The sequence below is a fragment of the Gopherus flavomarginatus genome, chromosome 5, assembly GCF_025201925.1.
Source record: "Gopherus flavomarginatus isolate rGopFla2 chromosome 5, rGopFla2.mat.asm, whole genome shotgun sequence".
In the NCBI taxonomy this organism is placed as follows: domain Eukaryota; kingdom Metazoa; phylum Chordata; order Testudines; family Testudinidae; genus Gopherus; species Gopherus flavomarginatus.
The window spans coordinates 73,309,388-73,333,969 of NC_066621.1; the positions used below are offsets into that span (position 1 = coordinate 73,309,388).

At 39.2% G+C, this 24,582-nt stretch overlaps 2 protein-coding genes and 1 long non-coding RNA gene across 9 annotated transcripts in view; 1 reads left to right on the forward strand and 2 right to left on the reverse strand.

The window, feature by feature from the left end:
* The window catches only part of NELL1 (neural EGFL like 1), a 452,170-nt gene extending 449,323 nt beyond the window's left edge, over positions 1-2,847 (reverse strand). For 3 of the 7 annotated variants that reach the window (XM_050955304.1, XM_050955302.1, XM_050955297.1), the window contains exon 1: positions 2,666-2,845. In XM_050955304.1, the coding sequence (XP_050811261.1) occupies positions 2,666-2,714 (49 nt within the window). In that variant the 5' untranslated portion in view covers positions 2,715-2,845. Of the gene's footprint in view, positions 1-2,665 lie in introns of all 7 variants that reach the window. The other 4 variants (XM_050955301.1, XM_050955299.1, XM_050955303.1 and 1 more) reach the window with 2 other exon arrangements.
* Positions 2,848-2,987: 140 nt separating this feature from the next.
* On the forward strand, positions 2,988-22,918 carry LOC127052187 (uncharacterized). The gene is made up of 3 exons (XR_007774696.1): positions 2,988-3,160; positions 15,686-15,909; positions 22,825-22,918. It is a non-coding gene; the product is annotated as an uncharacterized LOC127052187 (long non-coding RNA).
* SLC6A5 (solute carrier family 6 member 5) overlaps positions 14,433-24,582 on the reverse strand; it is a 48,171-nt gene continuing 38,021 nt past the window's right edge. The window contains exons 12-14 of the mRNA XM_050955398.1: positions 20,866-20,966; positions 17,022-17,189; positions 14,433-14,588 (exon numbers count right to left, since the gene is read on the reverse strand). Coding sequence (XP_050811355.1) covers positions 14,433-14,588; positions 17,022-17,189; positions 20,866-20,966 — 425 coding nt within the window. The remainder of the gene's footprint in view (positions 14,589-17,021; positions 17,190-20,865; positions 20,967-24,582) is intronic.

The following is a 24,582-nucleotide window of genomic DNA, read 5'->3' on the forward strand; positions in this document are numbered from 1 at the left end:
AATTATTAATTTTAGAACCCCCTAGGAGCCTTAATCATGGTTCAGGACCCCCATTATGCTAGGCACTGTACAAACACAAAACAGAGATTATACATTCCTTTATACTTTACATATGTACACACCTAGGTTGCACTGGGGGGGAACTTTAAGTAGAAAGTGACATGACACAATTTAGTCAGTCTCATACAAATATTTGCTAGTTGAGTGGGAGCAGGAAGTGAACTCTATAACATGTATTTTAGCTTTGACTGTTAACAGCAGGATAGCAATTGTTGCACATAGAACTTTCCAAATGGCTTCACAATTCCAAATAAATTAATCTCAGATTAGTCTTGACTACCTTTTGGAGTGTCAACATGCAATACTGGTGTTATATTAGCTGTGAAAACAAGAGATATTTTCTCCCTAGACATTGTTATGTCACACCTTTCAAATTCTAGTGATCTTAGATAATGGGGTGATACTGTAATACTTTCTGATGTTAGTTGCCATTTTACACATTGATTTCCTTGGAAAATATATAGTAATTTTACTAGGTAGTTTCCTTGAAAATATCCTTTGCACATTTTCAAGAAAACATCCCCTAACATACTCTAAATCAGAACCTATTTAGAATAGTACATTACACAAGAATAAAGGGAACAAAAGACTCCACAAGAAAGTCATGCTTCTATTATATTATTTCTATTCATTATTTAAATTAGGGATTTGGAACTCTCAACCTGACTGTTCCTATGGATTTGCCTGGTCTTTAACCATTCCTAAATACCTATGGAGGCTATATTACAAAGGCACATTGTTCCAACTAAAAACACACATTTTAATTAAAATGGCCCCCACTGCAGTCAATATAGCAACACTTGCTGATGAAACATATCAACATATAAGCTCATGTGTGATCTGTTATGCCTGCTTTCAAAATGATCAGAAAACGTTATGTAAAGTCCTTCTCAAAAACAGCCTGCACTTGTCAGAATAAAAATGTATTTTTATATTCATACAAGAGAAAGACTGTCCAAGAAAGCTCACATTTATAAGGAAGCTTTTTAGTCAGTCCCTTGTATGGATCTGCATCTTAGAATACTCTGGTGAATTACTGTTTAATGCCAACATTGTAAAGGATGCTCCCAACATTATTAAAGGAGAGACTACACCACAAAACTCTGCCTGCAGTTGTGGTCTGCCTGAGTCAAAGAGAAACGCTGAGAGACCTGATATTTTTCCTTTTCAAAAGTGTGCTTTCCTAAGCCTTCACCTGTCCCTACTTCAAATCCTTCCCCTCTGTGAACAAATAGCAGGGAGCGAGAGAGGCAGACTCCTGAAACTTTTCATTATTAAATCTTGTCTCACATAAGCCTTTCCTGAGAGAAAGGTTCCTAAATAGTGCTACAGCGAACAGAGGAAGCAAGGGCTAACCTAGAGGAGACTGGCGAAATAAGAACGATCCCCATAAAGAATATTAAAAAGTCAATAAGTGAGGATTCTTTCCTGGGTGAGAAGCCCACACAAATAAGGGGGTTGATCTACTGGCCAGCTGCAACTGCACAAAGACCTGGGTAGCTTGATATTTTTATGCGATTGACTGTGCGTTTTATGAGGACAGTTTTAATATGCCAATTTCACCTCTGATTTCAAGATTGCCAGCCGTTCCTAAACCAACCTTAATATTCGCCGAAGTGCTATTTCCACTGTAAAGCCAGGGGAACCACCCATGTGTAAAACAAATAATAAGCGACGCTGAAATCCCCCAGTGGCGGACCCCACAGAAAAAAAACTCAGTCTAACCCCAAAGTGAAATCTAAGCAAAATGATTTTTCCCTGGGAGAAAAGAGTCGGCTGCTTTCAGCAGCCTATAGCAGGGGCAAATCCTCAGCAGGTGCATGCCCTGTCCGAGCGGATCTCACTAATCTCAAACACATGGAAACGGTTTTAAGTGGGGAAAATCTGAACACACAAATCACTGCGTCCACATGTTTATTTCAGGCACGGCCTCGGAGGCACGTTTCTATCAGCGGCAACTAATGATAATAGTACAGCCTGCTGCCACTTTAAACATGCAGCCGGCATGGAAATAAGCCTACTTTCCAACCAGGCTGGGTGGAGTTGGAGCTGGACTGTCATGGCCCGAAACGAGCTATTTCCAAAGCAAAGAAAAGTTTCCGAGTTCTCTACACAAGTCGCCGCAGCATGCAATCCAATCTTTCCCAGGGCATTGAGGAGCTGAGCCGTGGGCTCGGGTGTTGCCTGGTGGCCCTGGTACAGCAAGGTACGTGGCACAGAGAAGTGTTCCACTCTCCCTTCCCAGATGCAGCTAATTGCATCCATGTGGCTGATTTTCCCGATACGATTGCATGAAAACCCATCCACTCCCGGACATCGCTAGTCACACACATGCATCCCAGAGCATTAGCTAGCTCACGACTGGAGGATGACAGTGATAATACAGATAATATGCGATGCTATTAAATAATGAGCAGCGCAGCGAAGGCACAGGAGAGCGGGTCGCATCTCCCACCGCACCCACTGGCCAAGATGCAGGTGCCGATCGCTTTGGCACGGGGAGACAGCTCAGCCCTTACAATCATCCGCCCCGACGCGAGCTGCTCCTTTGCAAAGATGCACTTTGCAGCTCTGCCCCTCCGGCGGCTGGGTCACCCTCTCTTACCTGCTCTGGCAGAGGCCACGCAAGCCCAAAGGACTAGTATTAAATCCATCTGTGCTGGCCCCGCTGCGTGCCCGGTGCAGAGCTCGGAGAGGCAGGCAAGGGAATCCCGCTTTCAGTTTCTTTTGAGCAGAGCCCCAAACTTGAAGAGCTTGTTTTGACAGGCTTGGGGGAGAGAGCAGCAGCTCCACTAGCGGCCAGTACTGCTACCCAGGAACAGCCCATGTGCCACGCTCAGGGATGCTACCCAACTCACCCAGCCCCTTCCTTGGGGGCTGGCTGCTCAAGCCCCACCTCCCATGGCATCTCGGGTCAGCGTCATTCTGCCTGACGCCCCTGCTCCACCCAGGTTCATTTGCCTGTTGTTAGCAGAGACAGCCTGGAGACTCCAGTGCTCGTCGGATCCCCCTCTCGGAGCCTATTGGATCAGCCCCCTCCACCCCCAAAAGCGAAGCTGAGATCGAGACAGGCAGAGGCGTTGCTGGAAGAACGGTGCAAGTGAGCATCGTCGAGTATCCAAAAAGGGGTTTTTATGCTGAGATCTGCTTGATCCCTGTTCCGTGGAATGGCCCTCACTCGTACACAGCGCACTGTGCGCTCACGTGGCTACAATAAGTCAAAACTACAATAGCGGCGCCTGCCAAGCACTTTGATGCTAGAGAAATCAAAGGCGAGGTGATCATAGTCTATATATAGTCTACTGCAATTATTCATTCCCTGCATTGTTGAAGATATATTCCCCCCCTCCATTCCAGTTGCCCCTATGTTAGGGGGACGTAATGAAGAGAGAGAACCTTGGGAGTTTAATGAACAGATAGTGGGCATGAGTGTTTTGTCATGAATAAATGGTGAACGCTGGGACTATCTTAATCTGTGGCTCCATCCTACAAGCACACAGATGCTTAACTTTATAAAGATGAGTAGTCTTTCTGAAACGAAGTGGATTATTCGCCATAGTAAAAGCTCAGCACCTGTGTTTTCAGCAGCAGGTCTAAATTTGTAAAGAGCACAATACAGAGAAGTCCCTGTGGGTGATCTTGGAATGGAAATCATCCTCAAACTTGAACCATCCATGTAATCTCACTCACTATATCCAGAAGGAAATGGTATAAAATAGAATGTCAGAGCCCATTTACACTATGGCATTCCTTGCAACCTCAGGACCCAGCAGGCAACTCCCCAGGGCATCCAGCATTGGGTGTGGGTTTACTCTCATCCTCTGGCCTGCCCCCCAACTCCACACACACAGAAAAAGAATGATAGGTTTCCTTATGGCTAATATCCCAAGATTGACACACATTTTTCTTCTACTGAGAAAAGTCTTGGGGGTGGGAAGAACTCGTGTGTGGGGAGGAGGGGTTGTTATAACCTCTATCTGCTGCATGCCTATGTTAATCATTTTCTTTAAAATGTCTTTTAGCATTGACCCTGATTCTGGGCTTTGTACACTGATTAAAACAAAAATATTTCATGCAAAATTAAGAGCCATCACACACACTGACACTCACCTCTCTTAACTGCCCCTCCTGATGACAGGTATCCCAGAGCGTTTAGATCCACATTTGACTCTGTCATTCACCAACCTGCTGTTTGTCTTGCTATTGTAAATTATTTATATGGGAAATGTAGAATCATAAAAGAGAGGTGACAGAATATGTTGTTCAGACTAAAAAATTAAATTCCACATAGGTGAAAGCTTTCTACACTGCTGTTTTTATTGCGTCCCTCCTTTCAAGTCTTTGTCTTGCATTTAAACATTGGCAGGTTTTGAACAATACGTTCACAGAGGGTCAGAGCCTAAGGTAGTATACATTTGCCCCTTCAATTACATTCATTACACCTAAATGTCCCTCATTCACAGAAAATTTGCTTTTGTCTACTATTAGTCGATACAAATAATTTGCATCAGAAAATATTATTTCTGATAAGAAATAATGTAGGATCTGTTTGTTTATGTCTTAGTGATGAAGGAAGGGGAGCTTGGGAATCTTCTGCAGGCTTCCTAGGTCTCCTTAGTCAAGTCACTTAGTTGCTCTATCTCAGTCTTCCAATCAGTAAAATGGGGATACAATCTCCCTTCGAAAAGCTTTTGACAGTATGTTCGATAAGACACTATACAGAGAACTGCAAACAATTTTTTCTCTGCATCTCCCCCATTTGGATGTCTTCATGTCAAAAAATATATAACACCACATGAATGAAGGTTACCTAATAGATAAAACATGGCTTAACATTCTGACAGAAAATTTGGGAATCAGATCTTGCTCATATTGCAGTCAAAGGGAACAGGATCAGACACTAAGAAACAAGGTGATTTCTATTCCTGGGGAATACAAAGCCATACTAATTCTCCTTCCACCTCCCAGAAGATTTTATTCTAGCTTTGCTAACATTCAAATTAAGTCACTATGTCCTTTGTAAAACCAGAGGATTTTTTTCCTCATGTAATGGGCAGTGTCTTTTCAGCTGGAAGTTTGGTATAAGTGATGTTCACATAGGAAACAGTTTTGTCCAGAATTTTAATTTTTAAATTCCATTCAGCTGTTATTAAGCCACAAAGACACCAAGAAAAATATATATGCTGCCTTGTTTAAGGGGATATTTGCATTCATGTACCTTTATTTTGGTGATCAACGGGGTAAGTGAAAAGATCTAACAATAAGATCACTGGATATACTTTCAAAAAACGGGTATCCCTGACTCTAGGCAAGGGCTGTAAACTGTGGAATCTGTGGTGGTTTATCTAAAAGTTTCTCTGTAATTAACCCCTAGTGTACACTAGTGACCTATACACAATTTGGTTTAGAGAAATACTGACTTTTTTCAAGGTTCTGTTTTGCTGGCAACAATCTCATCCCATGTAACTACCAACAACAGCAAGAGAAGTTAATCATACAACAGGCAGAAACCCAACCTTTACTGTGTTCCAGTAAACTAATAAATTATGAACAGTTTTTACCCTTTGTATTGTGGGGCAGTTTCATTCTCTAGTGCATTACCTGAGCCATATTATGACTTGTGCTTTGATCTTGGTAGATCTCAGAAACTAACGTCTGGTTTATCTACACACAAAATAGCACTGGGTTTTTAAGATGCTTTAGTCTTTATATTATCATATAGTTAAACCAGTGTAAATCTCTGAATTTCTTAAATCACTTTAAACCTGACATATCAACAGGGCTTTGGAGCAGAGCCCAGAGCTGGGAGTGGACCAGTAGATTTTTGCCCAGAGCTGGAGCGGAGCAATTCAAAAATTTGATTGCTCCAAATCCCTGCATATCAATATCTTGAATTGATTCCTTGCCAGTTTAAGTTAAGGCTTAAAGAGATAAACACAAATGTAAGAGGGTGCACATAAGAGTTTCCAGTGGCTTATCTAAATCAGTTTAGAAGCATACTTTAGTTATAATTGCACCAGGTTGTTTGTAGAAAAGTTGTAAGCAATGTTGGACTAGGTTATTATTGGGATGGGAAACCTCCAAGGAATACCTAGGTACTACAAGAAATGATGCAGATGATTCTGTAGGTGGGATTCTAACCAGGGTGAGTTCTAGGGACATGGGTAACTGTGCAGTTACACATATGGAAGCTCTTTGGTAGCTAACACACTGGGGCATACAATAGCAGCATGGAAGCATAATTTGTTAATTTGTATAGGAATGAGATAGAAGAGGTGGAGATAGGGATTAGAGAAAATGGCACCTCCTAGAGATCATTCTCACACTTCCTCTAACTTTATATGATTGGCACCAAGTCTTCTCTCTTGAGTAGGTCAGAACTTCATAGTAATCTGGGTGGAAAAACTCAGCTCTGAATCAGGCAGAGCAGGGAATTGAACCTACATCTTCCTCATCCCAGACTACTACTATGACGCTCTCTCATATATATATAAAAAATAAAAGCCCAGGTTTCAATCTTAGAAGAGACTGACTGAATTCCATTTTTGCAAAAACATTTGAAAGTAACTCCCCCCAACAGAGAACAAAAACAAATTTCAAAACCTCAAAAGTTACTGCAAAACGGGACTGCCATCCTCCAGTCAGCTCTACTTTTCCCTAAGTCAGTTCTAAACCAACACCCTAGAATGGTTACAAGGAGCAATGTAAGTTGCTGAAGGGTGTGGGTTCAGATGAAACTTAGACATTTAAAACCTAGACATTTGTAGCAATGAACAATCTGATGACATTTTTTGCAAGAGTAAGATGTTAACTCTGACAGGCTAGCTAGTTTTCAGTTCACATTAATATTCTATTTACCAATAATTCCCCTTGTAGTTCCAACAGGATGCTGTATGCATCTTCACTATATGCGATGGGGCTGACTGTAACTGCTAGTCCTTTCTACCACAGAGTTTGTGGCATTTCAGAAGATTTTTGTTTCCTTTATACTACCTCAGAGGGCTTAAGGCAATTTGGGTTCCTTGGATGAAAGGTGCTTAAAAGTGCAAAGAATTATCAGTGTAAAAAAAAAAAAAAGTTCATTATAATCACTGTTATCTGAAAAATGTGCCGGTGGCATTGCCAGCTAAACTACATGCGTGTAGCATCAAAGATAGAACACAGGCCTTCTATCACTTGAGGTCATGGCAAATCTGTTAGTTGCATCAGTATGAGGGTATATATGCTTTGCCAGCTACAGCCACAAAAGTAAATCACCACCACAATATTATGAGCAAATATGACATGGCATCCAGTAGAGGGCACTGGTAAACAAAACACTTCGCTAGAATTCAGTGGAGGGCGAATATAGCTCTTAACATATAGGTCCTGCGGCCTAACAGACATGATGGACGACAACGGCTTCATTATCACTTCAACAGGTTAAGAGACTCCATACTAAGATTTACATAACAGAGCAGGGGTCAGCAACCTTTCAGAAGTGCTGGGCCGAGTCTTCATTTATTCACTCTAATTTAAGGTTTCGCGTGCTAGTAATATATTTTAACATTTTTAGAAGGTCTCTTTCTATAAGTCTATAACATATAACTAAACTATTGTTATATGTAAAGTAAATGTTTTTAAAATGTTTAAGAATCTTCATTTAAAATTAAAATGCAGAGTTCCCCCGGACTAGTGGGCAGGACCTGGGCAGTGAGAGTGCTGCTGAAAGAGACACCTGTACTCAGCACTCTGAATTTATTGTTGGTGATTCACCTTGCAGTTATGTTATATTTTAAACCTTGTTTTCAGGAGCAGATAGATTCCTAGGATCAGAAGGGCTGGCTTTGGCCTAAATTCTGGCCATGGGAACTTTAACAGGACCCCTGCTTACCACATTGGACTGATTCCCATTTAAATATATGCATCCGATTTCAGTACAGGATGAGGACATTTTATGAAAATTTCTGTAATATACATGACTTCAAAGATCACTTACATAAGTTCATCTAAAAATCCATGTAAACAAAAATCTAAAGTAGGGAACATTATGTCCGCTAAACTCAGAAAAGTTAATGCTGGAAGGGAATGGTTCCTAATGGTGAGGGCAGAAAACTAGCAGTTATCTACTTCCAAAACACTGATGTTCTATTATTGGGTTTAACATTGACTCAGTGTGTAACGTTGGGGAAAAATCACAAACTCTGTGCCTCGGTTTCCCCATCTGTAAAATGGAGATAATACTTGCCAGTCTCTCAGGAGGGTTGCAATGCTTCATGATAATGCAGAGCTCGGAGATGAAATACATGTTATAAATAGAGTATCATTATACTATTTCATCATCCATTCCAATTTTGTCTTTCCCACAACAGTGTAGTTTACAGACAGAACAAAGCCTATAGTTTCTATCTTTAGGGAGCTGGTCCTGGGAATTGCTGAAAAACTCCCAAGCACTCAGTAATTCTCAGGATTGGGCCCTTGACATGTATCGCATTCATAACCTTAACATAATGCAAATGTATGTTTTGGTTTTATTTCATTAGCATATGTGTCTCAGTCTCATGCCACAGTATAGTGATTAGATGTCTAATCGCAACTTTATATTTAAGGATGGCTTGTCAAAAGCATTTTTTCCCCTTACTGTTAGTGAAAATGGTTGGATGGGTTTCATTTTAATAGCACAGTGCTGGTAAATGGGAGTCCATTACAGTATGTTTATTACTATATGTTTCTACCTTTACATTGCAATTACCGGACTGGAAAAGCTCAGGTTTACGTTTTAGAAGAAAAGACACAAATGGTGTAAAAAGCCAGCATGGAGCTTCCAATTCTATAACTAGACTCTACTCTCTCTCTTCCTCTCCATCTCTCAGTATCAATCTCTTTCCACCCTCTGTTTTTTGTGGTTCAAAAATCTTTGGCATGATTAATTTGATACAATAAAAGGATATAAACAAATCCAGTTCATCCTTAGATGAGTAATTATTCAACAAGCTACAGAATCTTTTAATAGTTAAGAATCTAACCATTTTATTGATATTGTTTCTGCAGCTGTGCAATATCTCTCTTTCCCAGGAGAGCTGTTTTCTGTTGCTGCTCAAGGTTTCTAACAATCAAACGGATCAATTCTGCAGATACCTTAAGGCAGTGTGTTAAGTAAGAATGATGTCTGTGGTAGAGGGGGTTATTTTCCGTAGACATAACACTAACAATTTTTCTTTTAAACACTGGACATTTATTTAGTGTTTTTAGAACCCATACATTCTAGGATAAATGTTAATTTATAACATCAGAATATAATAGGCAAATATATAATACAATAAATTGCATTTGTACACATAAATACAAAATCTGAGGTAGGGCCTCAAGAATGACTTCTTAAATGAATAATGTACAGCATATAATATGCACTATATAAGATATATGATGCATCCTTTGTAACATAATATATTTTCTCCATGTATAGCTAATGAAAAAATACAACAACCTGATTAGGGTACATATCTTTATCCATAGGCAGCAGTACCCCCATAGAATGCCTGTAAGTATATGACATTACGCAAGTAATTAAGAATTAACCTATTCAGTGATAGGTCCACAATAAAGTGCCAAAAAGACACAGGCGCAGATCCTCAGCTGGTGTAAACTGTCACAACTCTATTGACTGCAATGGAGCTGTGACAACTTGTACCAGCTAAGGATCTGCCCCACAAAGTACACTACACACTATTGGTTACAGACAATAACGTATTCTAGTCAACAATAATTATATTTCTAACAATGAAATACACCTATAAGGCAAATGGTTACCTGAAGATGTATTTAAAACATGACGGGCAAATCATAATAATGCAAGCCATGAGGTCCAGCCCAACTCTCACATTTTAAATTAAACCCATCAAGAAAGCGGTCTCTCTTTAGTTACAGGCTGCCTGAAGGTGACAAAGGCAGAAATCATAAATACCATAAATGGTTTTCTCCCTCTGAGTCTGTGGCATGAGTCCCCTGGAATACTAAGCTCCAGCCTTTTCACAAATACAGTACGTTATTTACATGAAATTTAAGTACAAGCTCAGAAACAAGCATCTCATAAACCCACTAGACCTAGTGGCAGCTTTTAGGAAACCTAGCTAAAACACTTCCTAACCATGAGCATTGCATGCCAAAGCCATGCAGCCTTCAACTGCAAACATCAACAGTCTTTCTTAAATTGAGATTGCAAAATAGAGAAAGATGTAAAATAAAATAAACATCAATGTCTGCATGAAAAAGCAACCATTAAAACACAGCTAGCAAGAGATCATTATAAGCCACATGACCGTGTGTATTCAAATAAAGGGTCAGTGATAAAACAAATGAAATGGCAGGAGGAAACCACAATAAATGGGAGGTGATGATCTTGGGCACTGAGGCACATCTATACAATCAATGGAGCAGAACCTAACAAAAGGATAACTTGACCCAAATGAAACATTAGTATAAAGACATTCCAAGTCTTTTTCAATTAAATGTCATTTTGTTAAACCCTTCTTTTGGAATCAATGTGCTGCTGTGTCTAACTGAAACACAGATTTTATATATTGCTTGCATTTTAAAAACATTAGGAAGACCCCCAAAGAATTTGAAAATGGCAATGATTTGCATTAAGTATAATTTTAATGCATATAATAGTGCATCTCAGCTTGTCCAGAAATTCAATCTCATTTTTTAAAAATTGCAATAGAGGCAAACCTCATCAGTTTTTTAATTTTTTTTTCCTTACAAGGAAATACATATTTATTTATGATAGACTAGCATGTAAATAGGTCACCTTTATGAAAATATGGCTTTTTCCCCTCTCTTTAAAATATTTTCTGATATTTAATCAGTTACTGAAATACTTTCATGTTATAAAATGCTGTATGTGCAAACTTTACTAGACAATGATAAAGTGCTTTCCCCAACTGTAACATTACTTTTCACTTAAAGGGACACTTCTGAGTAATTTAATCTCAACTTTTAGTTTTGGTAAATATGTTTTTAAAAAGCTTTAAATTTAACAGAAGTATTTCCACTTTTTTAGTTAAACTGAAAATAGGTTTTTTTCTTTTAGTTAAAATTTCCCCTGCAGTTTTTGCAAGCCAAACACTGGCAGGTGAAAACCAGAAAGTGAAACTGACTAGAAACAAAAATGAAACTGACTAGTCTATTCAGTGTTTCAACCAAAAGCCTGATTCTGTGCCACTGACTTCAGTGGGAGCAGGACCAAAGCCTGAGTGAAGTGCAAAATAAATAAATAAATACAAATAAAAAACAGTAAAACACTACAACTACATAAATCTTGAAAAAATATTATATTTTTCATATTCTCTCCCTTTTAGTAGCTTAGCTAATGACACAGTTAGCAATGTTTTATTTGTATTATTTTATTGTTAACCTAACAGTGTCCCTGCAAATGATTTATCTTTACACTTTTAAAACAAGAAGTAAGCAAGTGATATCTTTACACAGTGGAAGTTACCAGTTGCACTTTACAGAGTTAGTTAATTCCAGTTCAAATAAATGTGTCTTCTGAAAAACGAACCAGAAAGTGAAAAGGATTCACAACTATTAGGCTAACTCACCATTTCCTAACAAACACAGCAAAATCGATAGTATTTTTTTTTTTTAAATCACAAAGGCAGTAATTAGTATACATTGGGTTGGGCTCCAAAAAAAGTCAAGCTCAGGTTTTAGCCAGTAAGGGTAAAAAAAGAGGCCAAGTATTGTTCATCCTGGTGAAAACACACCATTCCCAATAGATGGCGCTGATTGATTTAGGCTTCCTTCTTCACCCTACTTGTTGGGAAGACAGCTGGTAATTCATTAAATGTGAAACAATTTTCTTTTTTACTCCAGCCAGAGAGACTTGGAGGAGCTAATTTTCATCTTGTATTTATGAAATTTCATTATGCCAAGAAAGGGGTAGCTCCTCAAATATTGCTCACACAGGGAAATAAAACCAAGAACAAGTTAGAATAGCAGCTCTCTGTTGAATCAGCTGGCAAAGCCAAATCAAGTTGGTGCAGCTTTAAGGCAGAGATGCTTGTGGAAGGGTCACGATCTTAATGTTCTGTGCAATACTGGGACAAGTAAAGACAACAAACATAAAAAAGCATAAGACAGATTTAGGGGGCAATGCTTCAAAATCTATTCCCACTTCATTTAACGACAAATATTTGATTGTGCTTCATGTATGCTGCCTGAGGATTGAATATCCCTAGCAGTGTCAATAACTGGCAACACTATTTGCCCCATAAAAAAGAAAGTTCAGCAAAATGATTTTTTAATATCTATATACAAAATAAATTATTTATTTTGTAAATGTTACATTAAGGTCTAGTTTTTGTTTGTTTTTGTTTTCTTCAACAGGATGAAAACATCACATCTACAGACACATTTTAACTGAAGATTTACCTGAGACCCTGTAATGTGAACACAAAAAAAGAACATGATATAAACAGTCCCCCGAAAGGAAATTACATTTAGATTGGCTACTACAATAGTGGGGGAAAAACTCAGGTTACACTACTCTAAACTCACCATATCTCTACACTGGTTGATAAGATATTTATAGGGACATAAAACATCACTAGTACACGCTACATGAACACTGATCACTCTTAAAAATCTCATATATATGTATAGAATACAACAGCATAATAAAGGTTGCAGTTTTGCCGATTTACTGAAGACATATTTTTCTCCCTCTTTATAGTGCACTTTACAATAATTTGGGGTAATTTATATTCAGTTAATTAAAGGTACTCTTAAAATCTCTATTTGTACTCTGCCCATTAGGTAGCAGAAATATTTAAGACTAACACTCAGATTGCCATACATTTACTGGATTTCTAAAATGCAGTGATAGAGGATATACTACTGCAATGCAATGTTAAAACAACAATCTACTAAAGTATGCATTATCTTCCTTATAATTTTATCTATCCAGTCTTATCACTTTATTGTATTTAATTGTTTTTAATGAAAAGGTTGACAGTAAAAAAAATTTAAGGAAAGAAACTATGCACAGCTCAGATTGTTATACGAGGATATTGTCTTGGAGAATTTATATATATATACACACACCCACACTATAGAGAGAGACAGAAATAGGGGTTCAGTTATTTCCCCTTTGGCTGAAAGAGAAGAATATAGCTACAGGTTATATAAAGAAGTTTATAAGAGAACAAATAGGGGAATCACAAAGTTGAACAGCACACCTACATTCTAATAACTGTTGTTATGTGGAAACTAGAATACATCTACTACTGTAAGAATATAAAATTAGGCACAAATTATATGATGGCTTCTTTACGGGAGATTTTAAACAAAAGTGAAGATAGCGAAGAAAACATGTTCAGAAAACTTGGATGAAGTGAATAAAACTGGGTTTGTACTTATGTGTGCAGTTTGCCAATGAAGTTTAGATAGTGTAACTGAGGCATTTTTAATGAAAAAAAACATCAAATTATTAATAGGAATGCATGAAATTAATTAAAATAGTGATGCCCATCTGCCTCATTATGGTGCTATTTCAAACCAACTTTCAGACTCAAATACAACATTAGTCCTGATCTCAAATACATTTTGCATGTGCTTTTATTTTTCTCCTCAAAAGTGTTGAATGGCTCGTTAAGCTCTTCCTGTTTTGATGTCATGCATCCGATACCAGTGCTTGGTGTTTAAAGGTTAACTCCTTGACTGAGTCAGAAAGCCATGAAATAAGCTTCGGTATAATCAGTACTTATTTAATAGAAGGATTGTTTGCAGACTCTGCAGGCCACATTCTGCTATCAAGGTAAATGTAGAGTGACTCCATCAGGGCCAGCGGTGTCACTCTGGATTACCATCAATATTACAGAGGTCAGAATCTGGCCAAATGGGCCACAATATCCACTCAGTCCCTCTCATGCCATCCCAATGGTCAAACTCTCGTTTCAGTTACACTAGTAAGGAATTCTCAGTCTCATGTCAAAGGGGTTGCAACAGAATAGAATTGGCCCTAAATGGGCTGAAACCATTTCCCTATCTAAATGGTTAAACTCAACAATCACTCCTGTTGGGCTGTGCATGACCTTTTTTTATTTTATTTTTTAAAAAGAGTTTTGACCAGTTGCATGATGTCATGTTAGTATTTCACAGTGGAAATAATAGGTCATGGGCACCACTAAAAAACAAAACAAAAAACAAACAAACAACAACAAAAAAACAGTACTTAAAGTGGCCGTCTAGTTTTTCACTACAGCATGCAACAATAAGTCCTACTTTCTAAGCAACCACTTTTAGCATCTGTGAAAAAGAACAAAGGAGACAAACTAATAAAAGAAAAATTAAAAAGGCTGTACACATTATTGCCACCAATATAGGAATTACTAGCATTGGGTTCCCAATTCTAAATCTTTCACTGGCAGTTTAAGTCCAAGGGAGGAAGTTCCCAGTGGATCAATCATATTCTTGTAACGTTCACCACGGTGTTTAGCCAAAAATGGGCCCCAGTCAGGCTGTGGAGAGCAGACCAGCTTGAGCCTCTGTACAGTGTAGGAGAGAAAAAAAATCCCTTAAAATTATAGAGCAGAATTACAATTCAATGGAGGAAACTAGGTTAGGCTGATCTGAAATTATTGACAATATCCTGCAAGGGGATATTAAAATGCTCTGCTGCTCAGTGTTTGTTTTGCACAAGTTTGCAAGATTAATAGATGATAAAATGCTCAGATTTTAATTATATATTCTCCCCCCATACCATATGAAGGGAACTCATAACCACTGCCACAGATTGCTAAACTCACTCACTAAAGGACGTGCTCAATTACTTAGGCCAATCGGCTAAGCAGTGGGTAGCTGCATCAAAATAATTGGATTTTTGTTTAGCATATTTCCCAAAAGTATATAAATGACCAAAAAGTAATACATTGCTATGAGTGAGCAAAGATTTTAATTAGCTGATGACAAAATATATCATTTCTATCTGTCCCCCCCCCCCAAAAAAAGTAGCAGATTAACCTGGCAAAATTACCAACAATTAATATCTTGTTAATCTTTCCACTGATCTCTTTATTGAAGATATAATTTGGTTGGAGCATTTATATATAAAAACGAAAGAAAACATATTTCTGATGGTTTAAGAGGGAACAATTATATGTTTATTACCTGTTAAAATGAATCAAGTCTCTATATCAGTTATTTTAATCTCTGCTTAATTACCAGTTTGCAACCTTTACCTCCCAAATCAACCATAATAAATTTATGCAGCAGACTCAATGGTTCAGGAAATACTGCGCTTAAGCTGAAATAACTGCAGCTAAACCCTTCCCTCCTTTCACGCAGGATATGACTTTTTGCATTTCCTTGGGTGCACTGGTTAAAGGACACTAGGGAGCATGCCCTGCTCTCTGAGGCAATAAATAATCCCAGTGCCAAATGGATAAATTAGGAAACCAGAAGCAGAGTACTATTTCTCAGTGAGGGAAACTGGGTCGTGGCCTTTTAAAAAGGAGCACCAGTTTGTGTATTGCTATTTTCCAACTTAGGCCCACATCTCTGATACTAGATCAGAGTTGGACAAAGGAAAATGAGTAAATTTAACTTCTTGCTTCACTTGTTGTGTGCTATGTTCTTTTTATAGCCTGATGCACTCCAGTGCCCTCTGCAGTCTGACAAGCCATAGATGCATTCTATTGCCCGATGGGTTTTCCAGCACTGAACATCAAGCACCTTGGTTCTGTACAAAACAGAGGAAGATGTGGTCCTTGCCCTGTGGCGTGGACAGTCTGACACATGGAGGGACCCAGAAGACGTTTCTATTTTTTTCTCCTTTCCACAGCCTTGCTCTCTGTGGGTTTTGCAGAGGTGAGTTGCAAAGAGGGCTTTGGAAGGAGGAAAGTGGTGGTGCCTGTTGCTTTAGAATAAGGAGGGAGAATAGGGGAATAGGGGATAGTATGAAAGAAAGCATGAAGAGGAGAGGGAAAGGCAACATGCGAAGAAGGGAGTAGCATGAAATGAATGCAGGTTCATAGACCAGGACACAGTGAGTGTCAAGGGTGAGGATGAGAGCACTGAACTGATTCAAATGGTGGGAGAAAGCCAGTGAAGGGGTGATATGGTCTAAGTAGTTAGCATGGGAGATGGTTTTAGCCATATCATTGTGAAAGGATCACAGGGGAGTAAGATGGGAAATTGGAATGCAAGTGAAGGGGAGGTTGTGGAAGCCAAGATGGGAGGCAGCCAGAGAATGGCCAAGTATTAACCAGAGGTGCTATAGGGAATTTTTAAGAGAAAGAGAATCAGCAGCACCCTGAATTGTAGGAGGGAGGAATAAAAAACAAACTCAAAACACAGCAGTCATAAGTCTGTGTGACAGGGAAGGTTAGGGTGTTTTCAACGCAATGAAGAAGCAAAGAGGTTTAAGTGGAAAGATAAAGAGTTCATTTTCACCATTTGTAGCTTGAGCTGCGAGCAGGATATTCAGGGTGATATGTCCAGATGATACCTAGTGTCTGATGTCTTCTAAGGACTGATGCTCTCTGTTGCATGATTCTCTATAGAGCGATCTAATCTGATGCCTTCTAGTGTCTGAAACTTTCTAGGGCCTGAAACGCCTTCTGGCTCTCTAGTACCTGCTGCTTTCTAATTCCATTCTGCTTCCACAAGAGGCAGATCTGAGTCAAAAAGCAGAAAGACCAGCAAGTAAGTCATCTGCAACTGTCACTGTTTTAGGGCCTAATCCTGTGAGGGTCTGAGCTCCTTCAATCTCACAGGATCAAGCCTATAGTGATTTAGGTGCATTTTATTCAGGAAGAGGGGAGCAGTAGGTGTGCATTTCAACCAGCTGCATTTTGTACTGCAATAAAAAAAGTTTTCTAATAAACAATCAACAATTCCCAACACCTGAATCAGTGTAAATTATAGAAAATAATCTTCTGTGACTATATTTTTAAGAGGGTGGGATGTTCAAGAATTACCTCAATAAATTTGCCAGGTGCTAGGTGCATTTTTATCACAAACATAATAGGGATCCAAATAACAGAGCAGGCCAGCATCAGCCACCCAAGGACCATCGACCAGCCTGGATAATGGTAAGCTCCATAGGTCATTGGTTCCCATTGGTAAAAACTGAAGCAAAGAATAAACTGAAAACAAAGAAAATATATTTTAATAAGCAACACACACATACACAGTCTGATTTACATGCACACTTTCAGTAAACACAAGTATAATCAGAGATGTTTGCACACACACATGAGAGAAAGAAAGAGAGAGAGAGAGAGAGAGAAACTATGTTATAATGACGCTTCTGGAAGTTAAAGGCCACATTCTGATCTCAGTTTCACCAGTGTAAAGCCAGCACAATTCCACTGAAATCAATGGATTTACTTTAGGTTTACACCGTCGGAATTAAGATTAGAATCTTGTCCCTAGGGTAATAAGCTTTATTACACAGTCTATTGGCAGTGTTTCCTAATATAATTATGTTAAGTTACTCCATTTCACTTACTGTATAAATAGCAATGCATCTGCTTACATTTGTGCATAATTCAGTAACTTTTGTAAACTGCATATGTGCCCAATAATTGCACACAAGATTTATACAATATAGCTATGTGAAGGCACGTACAAAAATGGTCAGTTTTATTTCTGGAGACATGAAGTAATTTAAACTCTAATCTCAAGACATTCAAATACATCAAATATTAGTATTACAGAAGACCACAGTAGGAAGATATACTGCTTTGTTTTCTGTGCTCTTTTCCTATTGCATAATGATTGTATCATGACTGATCAATATAAAATCATTTACTACTACAGATGTTGTATTTTCCCATTCTTGTAATTCAGTTGAAACATATGGGCTTGAGCTGGCCTCGTGGTTTGCTTCCAATGTGTGGTAAGAGACCATAGGGGAGACCAAGATTCAATTCCTGGTCCTAGTCCTTGACTGCTATCAGTTCTTAAGTCTTGGTTTAGCTCAGCAGTCAACCAGAAGTTTTAGAATCACAGACTGGTTCTCTCATTTCAGTGCCAATGTTTATCAGATGTCAAGAAAATACAACACTGTGGCAAAATTCAAAATTCACATCTCAGGCTACACAAGCCCATGGATCCCCTATTTTGACTGTAGCAATGGAAAATGTTGCTTTACTGATTTTAAAATTCAGAGCCTTTGTGTAATTTTTTAATCAAATGCAGATCTAAAATTATAGCAAAGAATAAAAGGGAATTAGTGATAATATGATCCACATTTTTGGTATGGAGTTATAAAACTAAAAAATATAATTTTTAATAGGAATATATAAGAAAATTAACACCATACAAGATAATCTTGACAGCAGCAGAAAAATTATATGGCTTTTGCCCCCAAAAATATCAACTTAAGTTTCATTAGAGATATCACAACCAAACTACTAGCATACAGTGCCACTTACTGGCACTGTGAAGCATTGCTTTTAATAACTGACTAGCTCTAGTGTTAGAAAGAAAAAGAAAAAGTCTACTCTCAGTTTATGGTGCCCTGAATGGTGTTTGTGCAATTCAGAAACTGTTCAATAGAACTAAATTTGTTTGGCACAATGACATAGAACAGAGCATTTGTTATTGGTCCTGCTAAGTGCCAAGAGAAACCAATCCTAACACTAGGTAAGAAATAGTTATGCCCCCACTTTCACTCCCGGAGAAAGATGTGTGTATTCCCACTACCACCACAGGAGAACTGGATCACACACTGAGGCCCCAATTAAATAATTCACTTAACTAAGTGCTTAATTTTAAGCACATGCTTAAGTCCATCCCTATTCAGCATCGCATTGGCTTGGTTCCTATGGAGGTATTTTAAAAATTGAAATAAAACAAAACACTTAAGCATGTGCTTAGCTTTTACACATTTAATATCTATTTATATATAATCATAGAACTGGAAGGGACCTCGAGCGATCATCTAGTCCAGTCCCCTGCACTCAAGGCAGGACTAAGTATTATCTAGAGTCTGACCATCTCTGACAACAGGTGTTTGCCCAACCCACTCTTAAAAATCTCCAATCAGGGCTGGCTTTAGGAAGTGCAGGGCCCAATTCGAACAGTTTCGACGGGGCCCCAGCAGGGATGACTAAAAAAAAAACCAAACCAAACCAACAACAAAAAACACCTGTAGAAAAACAAGTGGGGCTTGTATTCACCGGGCAGTGGTCTGAGTCTTCGGCGGCACTTCGGCGGTGGGTCCTTCACTCGCTCCAGGTCTTTGGCGGCACTGAAGGACTCCCTGCCGAAGTGCTGCCGAAGACCCAGAGCAAGCGAAGGACCTGCCGCCGAAGTGCCGCTGGAGACCCGAAGCGCCGCCAGGTGAGGAAAAATTAAAAAGGTGCCTCTAGTCAGGGAAGGGATTCTCACTGGGTGCGGGGCCCTCTTAGGCACAGGGCCCGATTCGGGGGAATTGGTGGAATTGGCCTAAAGCCGGCCCTGTCCCCAATGATACAGATTCCACAACCTTCCTAGGCAATTTATTCCAGTGCTTAACCACTCTGGCAGTTAAGAAGTTTTTCCTAATGTCCAACCTAAACCACCCTTGCTGCAATTTAAGCCCATTGTTCCTTGTCCTATCCTCAGAGGTTAAGAAGAACAATTTTTCTCCCTCCTCCTTATAATAACATTTTATGTACTTGAAAACGTATGTCCCCTCTCAGTCTTCTCTTCTCCAAACTAAACAAACCCAGTTTTTTCTATCTTCACTCATAGGTCATGTTTTCTAGACCTTTAATCATTCTTGTTGCTCTTCTCTGGACTTTCTCCAATTTGTCCACATCTTTCCTGAAATGTGGCGCCCAGAACTGGATACAATACTCCAGTTGAGGCTTAATCAGCATGGAGTGGAACAGAAAAATTGCTTCTCGTGTCTTGCTTACAATACTCCTGCTCATACATCCCAGAATGAGGTTTGCTTTTTTAGCAACAGGGTTACACTATTGACTTGTATTTAGCTTGTGATCCACTATGACCCCAGATCCTTTTCCTCAGTACTCCATCCTAGGCAGTCATTTCCCATTTTGTATGTGTGCAACTGACTGTTCCTTCCTAAGTGGAGTACTTTGCATTTGTCCTCATTGAATTTCATCCTATTTACTTCAAGTCATTTCTACAGTTTGTCCAAATCATTTTAAATTTTAATCCTATCCTCCAAAGCACTTGCAACTCTTCCCAACTTGGTATCATCTGCAAACTTTATAAGTGTACTCTCTACGCCAGTATCTAAATCACTGATGAAGATATTGAACAGAACCAGACCCAGAAAACCGATCCCTGCGGGACCCCGCTCATTATGCCCTTCCAGCATGACTGTGAACCACTAATAACTACTCTCTGGGAACGATTTTCCAACCAGTTATGCACCCACCTTATAGTAGCTAAATCTTGGTTGTATTTCCCTAGTTTGTTTATGAGAAGGTCATGCGAGACAGTATCAAAAGCCTTACTAAAGTTTATTTCCATGGGTATTACACATGTGCTTAGGTGCTTTGCGGAATCTGGACTTACAGGATCAGCTCAAGTCCTAACACACCCGAAATTCCTCTAGAAGTCAATGGATGAGAATACTGTAGAATTAAATATATATACACACACACACACACGCATATAGGTATATGTAGGTATGTGTGCACACATATGTATATATACACACACATGTACACACACATACATATGTGTACATGTGCACACATTATATTTGAGCTATAGTTGTCTTTGGGAAAGAGCAGGTTTCATAAACAAACAAACAAAATCTGATTGAACAGGAGACATTCAGAAACTTCTTTGCCTTACAGTTAAAATAGTTGGGGTCACAAATGCCCAACAGATTCTCCAGAATTTACTTGGCTGGAATCCAATCATCATCTCTATATCTTCACAAAATCTTTGCAAGCCTGTAAATAACAAATGCAAATACAGTTAGGGGTGAGAGACTGGCTGCAGTCTGCAAAACAACTATTGTGATCTCCCTTGTGTCTAATTATGGTAACAAACTCTCTGACTTGTCAATTCAAAATTTCAATAGATGTTCTAACTATACAGTATGGTGGGAGAATACTGCGTAGAACACAATTCTAATAAGTTATTTACTCCCTAAAAATTACAGCAAATTGAAATTGTATATACAGATCAAGTATATAGTATGTTTCAAAAATAATTTTTAATGTAATGACACAAAATCCCTTTTGTTGGCTAGCTGCAAATCTATAATGTTGTCTGAAATTTCTATATTTATTTTCTTCTCCCCTCCAACACACACACACCTTTGAGTATAACCTTTGTTAATTGCTTCATCCACCACCTGACAACTGTAAAAAAATAATAAACTTAATTTACACCATGATCTCAAACACTGCACACAGGGGGCCTGATTCAGATCTCATGTTGTGCTTGTGAGGCAGACAGGCCTGTATATAAAAAGTGAAAGTTAAAATTGTGACTTTTTTAGAGGCAAAGATTTTTGCCATGACCAAGTTCAAGTGTGACCTTTCATCCAAACATTGTGTGTTAAAAAGGCTGTTCAAAGTTGAGCCACTGAATACCAAAATATAAGAGAACAACAAGGCACCTTAAAGACTAACAGAAAACAACTTCTTAAAAACAATACTTTAAATTTTAACAGTAGAAACAAATCTATTAGTCTTTCAGGTGCCACTGGACTTGTTGTTGTTTTGGTGGATATAGACAAACACCGCTAACCCCCTGATACTTGACAAAATATAAGAGAGAGATTTATAAGTATCTGTCTGAAAACAGGAACTGTTCCTTTATGTGCATGACTGAGTGAATGCATGATTGATGCTTTCCTTTGATTTCAGTGTCAACTTTTTGCTATTTTTGCATTTAATTATATTTGAGTTGGGACTTATGTAAGATGGTTGAGATGATGTCAGTGGATTGCCCCTGTACCTCAAATGTCTTGAACTATCAACACAGACCCATTAATTATCTGATTAATATGATGATTTAATATTAACCCACTACATTTTAATTTGATTTGTTTAGACTGGAAAAATGAGTGGTTCAGGTGTTTCTTCTGCAGCAGTCAGAGTTCAGACCTAAGAAGTGTCAGGACAGATAACAGAGACAATTCTATGACGCCCTTACCAGTCCACAGAACTGGACATATAGTCCTCTCATAACTGGCACTCAAACAAAGATTCTATTAATTTTTGGAGGCAAACTGGCTAAATATTGATCATTTCTTTCAATAAGCAACATGGGTTCCAGAACCTTTGAGGGCCAGGGATGGATACCAGCTAGTCAAAGTAAAGGTTGACCAAATCTCCTTAAATCTATACTCGCACACTGGTGTTAATATATTGTCTTCAGTGTAATTACTATTGATTTACACTGTGGAAAGTGAGATCAAAATTAGACTGACTACATTAAAACCATAAGGCATATCCTCAGCTAGTGTAAATTGTCATCACTCCATTGATCTGAAGTAAATGACGATCTGCATCCTAAGGAAGCCAGTTCTCCTCATTTGTTACAACAGTTCTTTATATGCAGTAAAGTGCCTTCTATCTAATTTGTATTGAGCAAGATAATCTGCTGTGGTAAATTGGCATAACTCCCATTTCCCGGTTTCTGCTTAGGGGTGCTAAACCAATTTATACCATCTGAGGATCTGGCACTCATTGACTTGTCACTACTATTTGGCACACCTGTTTACCACCAAGGGTTCCCACACTGGCGGGTAGTAAATCAATCAATCTATCAGGGATCAATTTATTGCATTTCGTCTAGATGCGATAAATCGATCTGTGAATCGACGCCCGTACTCCACCTCGGCAGGAGAAGTAAGCAGCGTCGACAGGGGAGCCGCGGCAGTTGACTCACCGCCATGAGGACAGCTAGGTAAGTCGAACTAAGATACTTCGACTTCAGCTACACCAACAGCATAGTTGAAGTTACATATCTTAGATTGATCCCCTCCCCCCCACACACATTGTAGACCAGCCCTACATAGATTGCCTGTGCTCAGTAACAGATATTTTCTAATGGAAACCCATATCTCATTAGAACATTGCCACATCTGTTAATTATTCATCCAAAGGGAACAAAAAAAAAAACACATCCCACCACAAAACAAAACTAAATGTGCCATTTTTTGTCCTTCTCAGAGTGACAGAAAGTGAGAAAATTTGAGCCCAAGGCTAAATTTTCTGCTATGATGTGTATTTGTGTATGATGTATATGATGTGCCTCTCTCATTTAAATTATATAAACTTAACATTTCTCCTTACTTGTACTTCTACAGCAGTTTATACAATTTGCATGATGTGGAGAGGGGGATTGAGTCTAAAATGGTAGAGGAAAAAGAAAGGAGTAAGATTACAAGAAAAAGCAACATTGCTGGCTGTTCACTCCTGTTGCCCTTATATAACCAGCCATGTGAATGTGTTGAATGCATGAGTAGATGATGCCCATGCTTTAATGGCCTAATCCAATTTCCTTTGAAGTCAATGGAAGATGTTTCTATTGACATCAGTTGGAGTTGACTCAAGGTGTCCTGCTCTTAGAAACTTGTGCAGAGGGATAGTCCAGGCCTTAACATTTCCACAGCATGAGTAGTAGTAGTTTGGTGTACAGTATCTTCTGATTCCCCCTGAAAAAAAGGTACCAGTCCAGATAGTGCTAAGAAGTTCCTCACAAAGCAATGCCTGGATCAGACAGAAGGAGCAGAAATATGAGCAGCATAAGGTGGCTTGCGGGGGTAATACCAGATGAGACCAGGGCTTATGTCATGCCATCATACTCCTGAATGCCTTTCCAATGCTTTTTTTGGGGTATGGGGGAGAGCCAGAATCAGGGGTGGCTTTAGGGTTTTTGCCGCTCCAAGCAGGCTGCCTTCGGAGGTTTGCCTGCAGAGATCCCGCTGCTCCCGTGGCTACTGCCAAAGCCGCGGGACCAGCGGACCCTCCGCAGGCAAGCTGCCGAGGGCAGCCTGCCTGCCGCCCTCGCGGCGCTGGCAGAGCGCTCCCAGCAGCTTGCCACCCCAAGCACGAGCTTGGCGTGCTGGGGCCTGGAGCCACCCCTGGCCAGAACATCTGGTACCTCTGGTACTATCTCTTGGCACTTCTTCTTTTAGGACTTGAGCATTAGATATGAAAAGAGATAAAACCCCATTCATGGTAACGTATAAGGGGGAGGAATGAGGTAGAAGAGAAAAATGGTATTGAAGAAAAGTTATATTTAGAGAAAAACACAAATTTACAAAGGATGAAAGTATATAAAATTTGTCCGATTTCCCTTGGACTATGAAAGCAAGAAAAATGAGCTCTCTCTGGGCTGATCTACACTACGGGGGGAAATCGATCTTAGATATGCAACTTCAGCTACGTGAATGATGTAGCTGAAGTCGAAGTATCTAAAATTGAATTACTCACCATCCTCACGGCATGGGATCGATGTCCGCAGCTCCCCCTGTCGATTCTGCAACTCCGTTCGGGTTGGTGGAGTTACGGAATCGATATAAGCACGTTCGGGGATCGATATATCGAG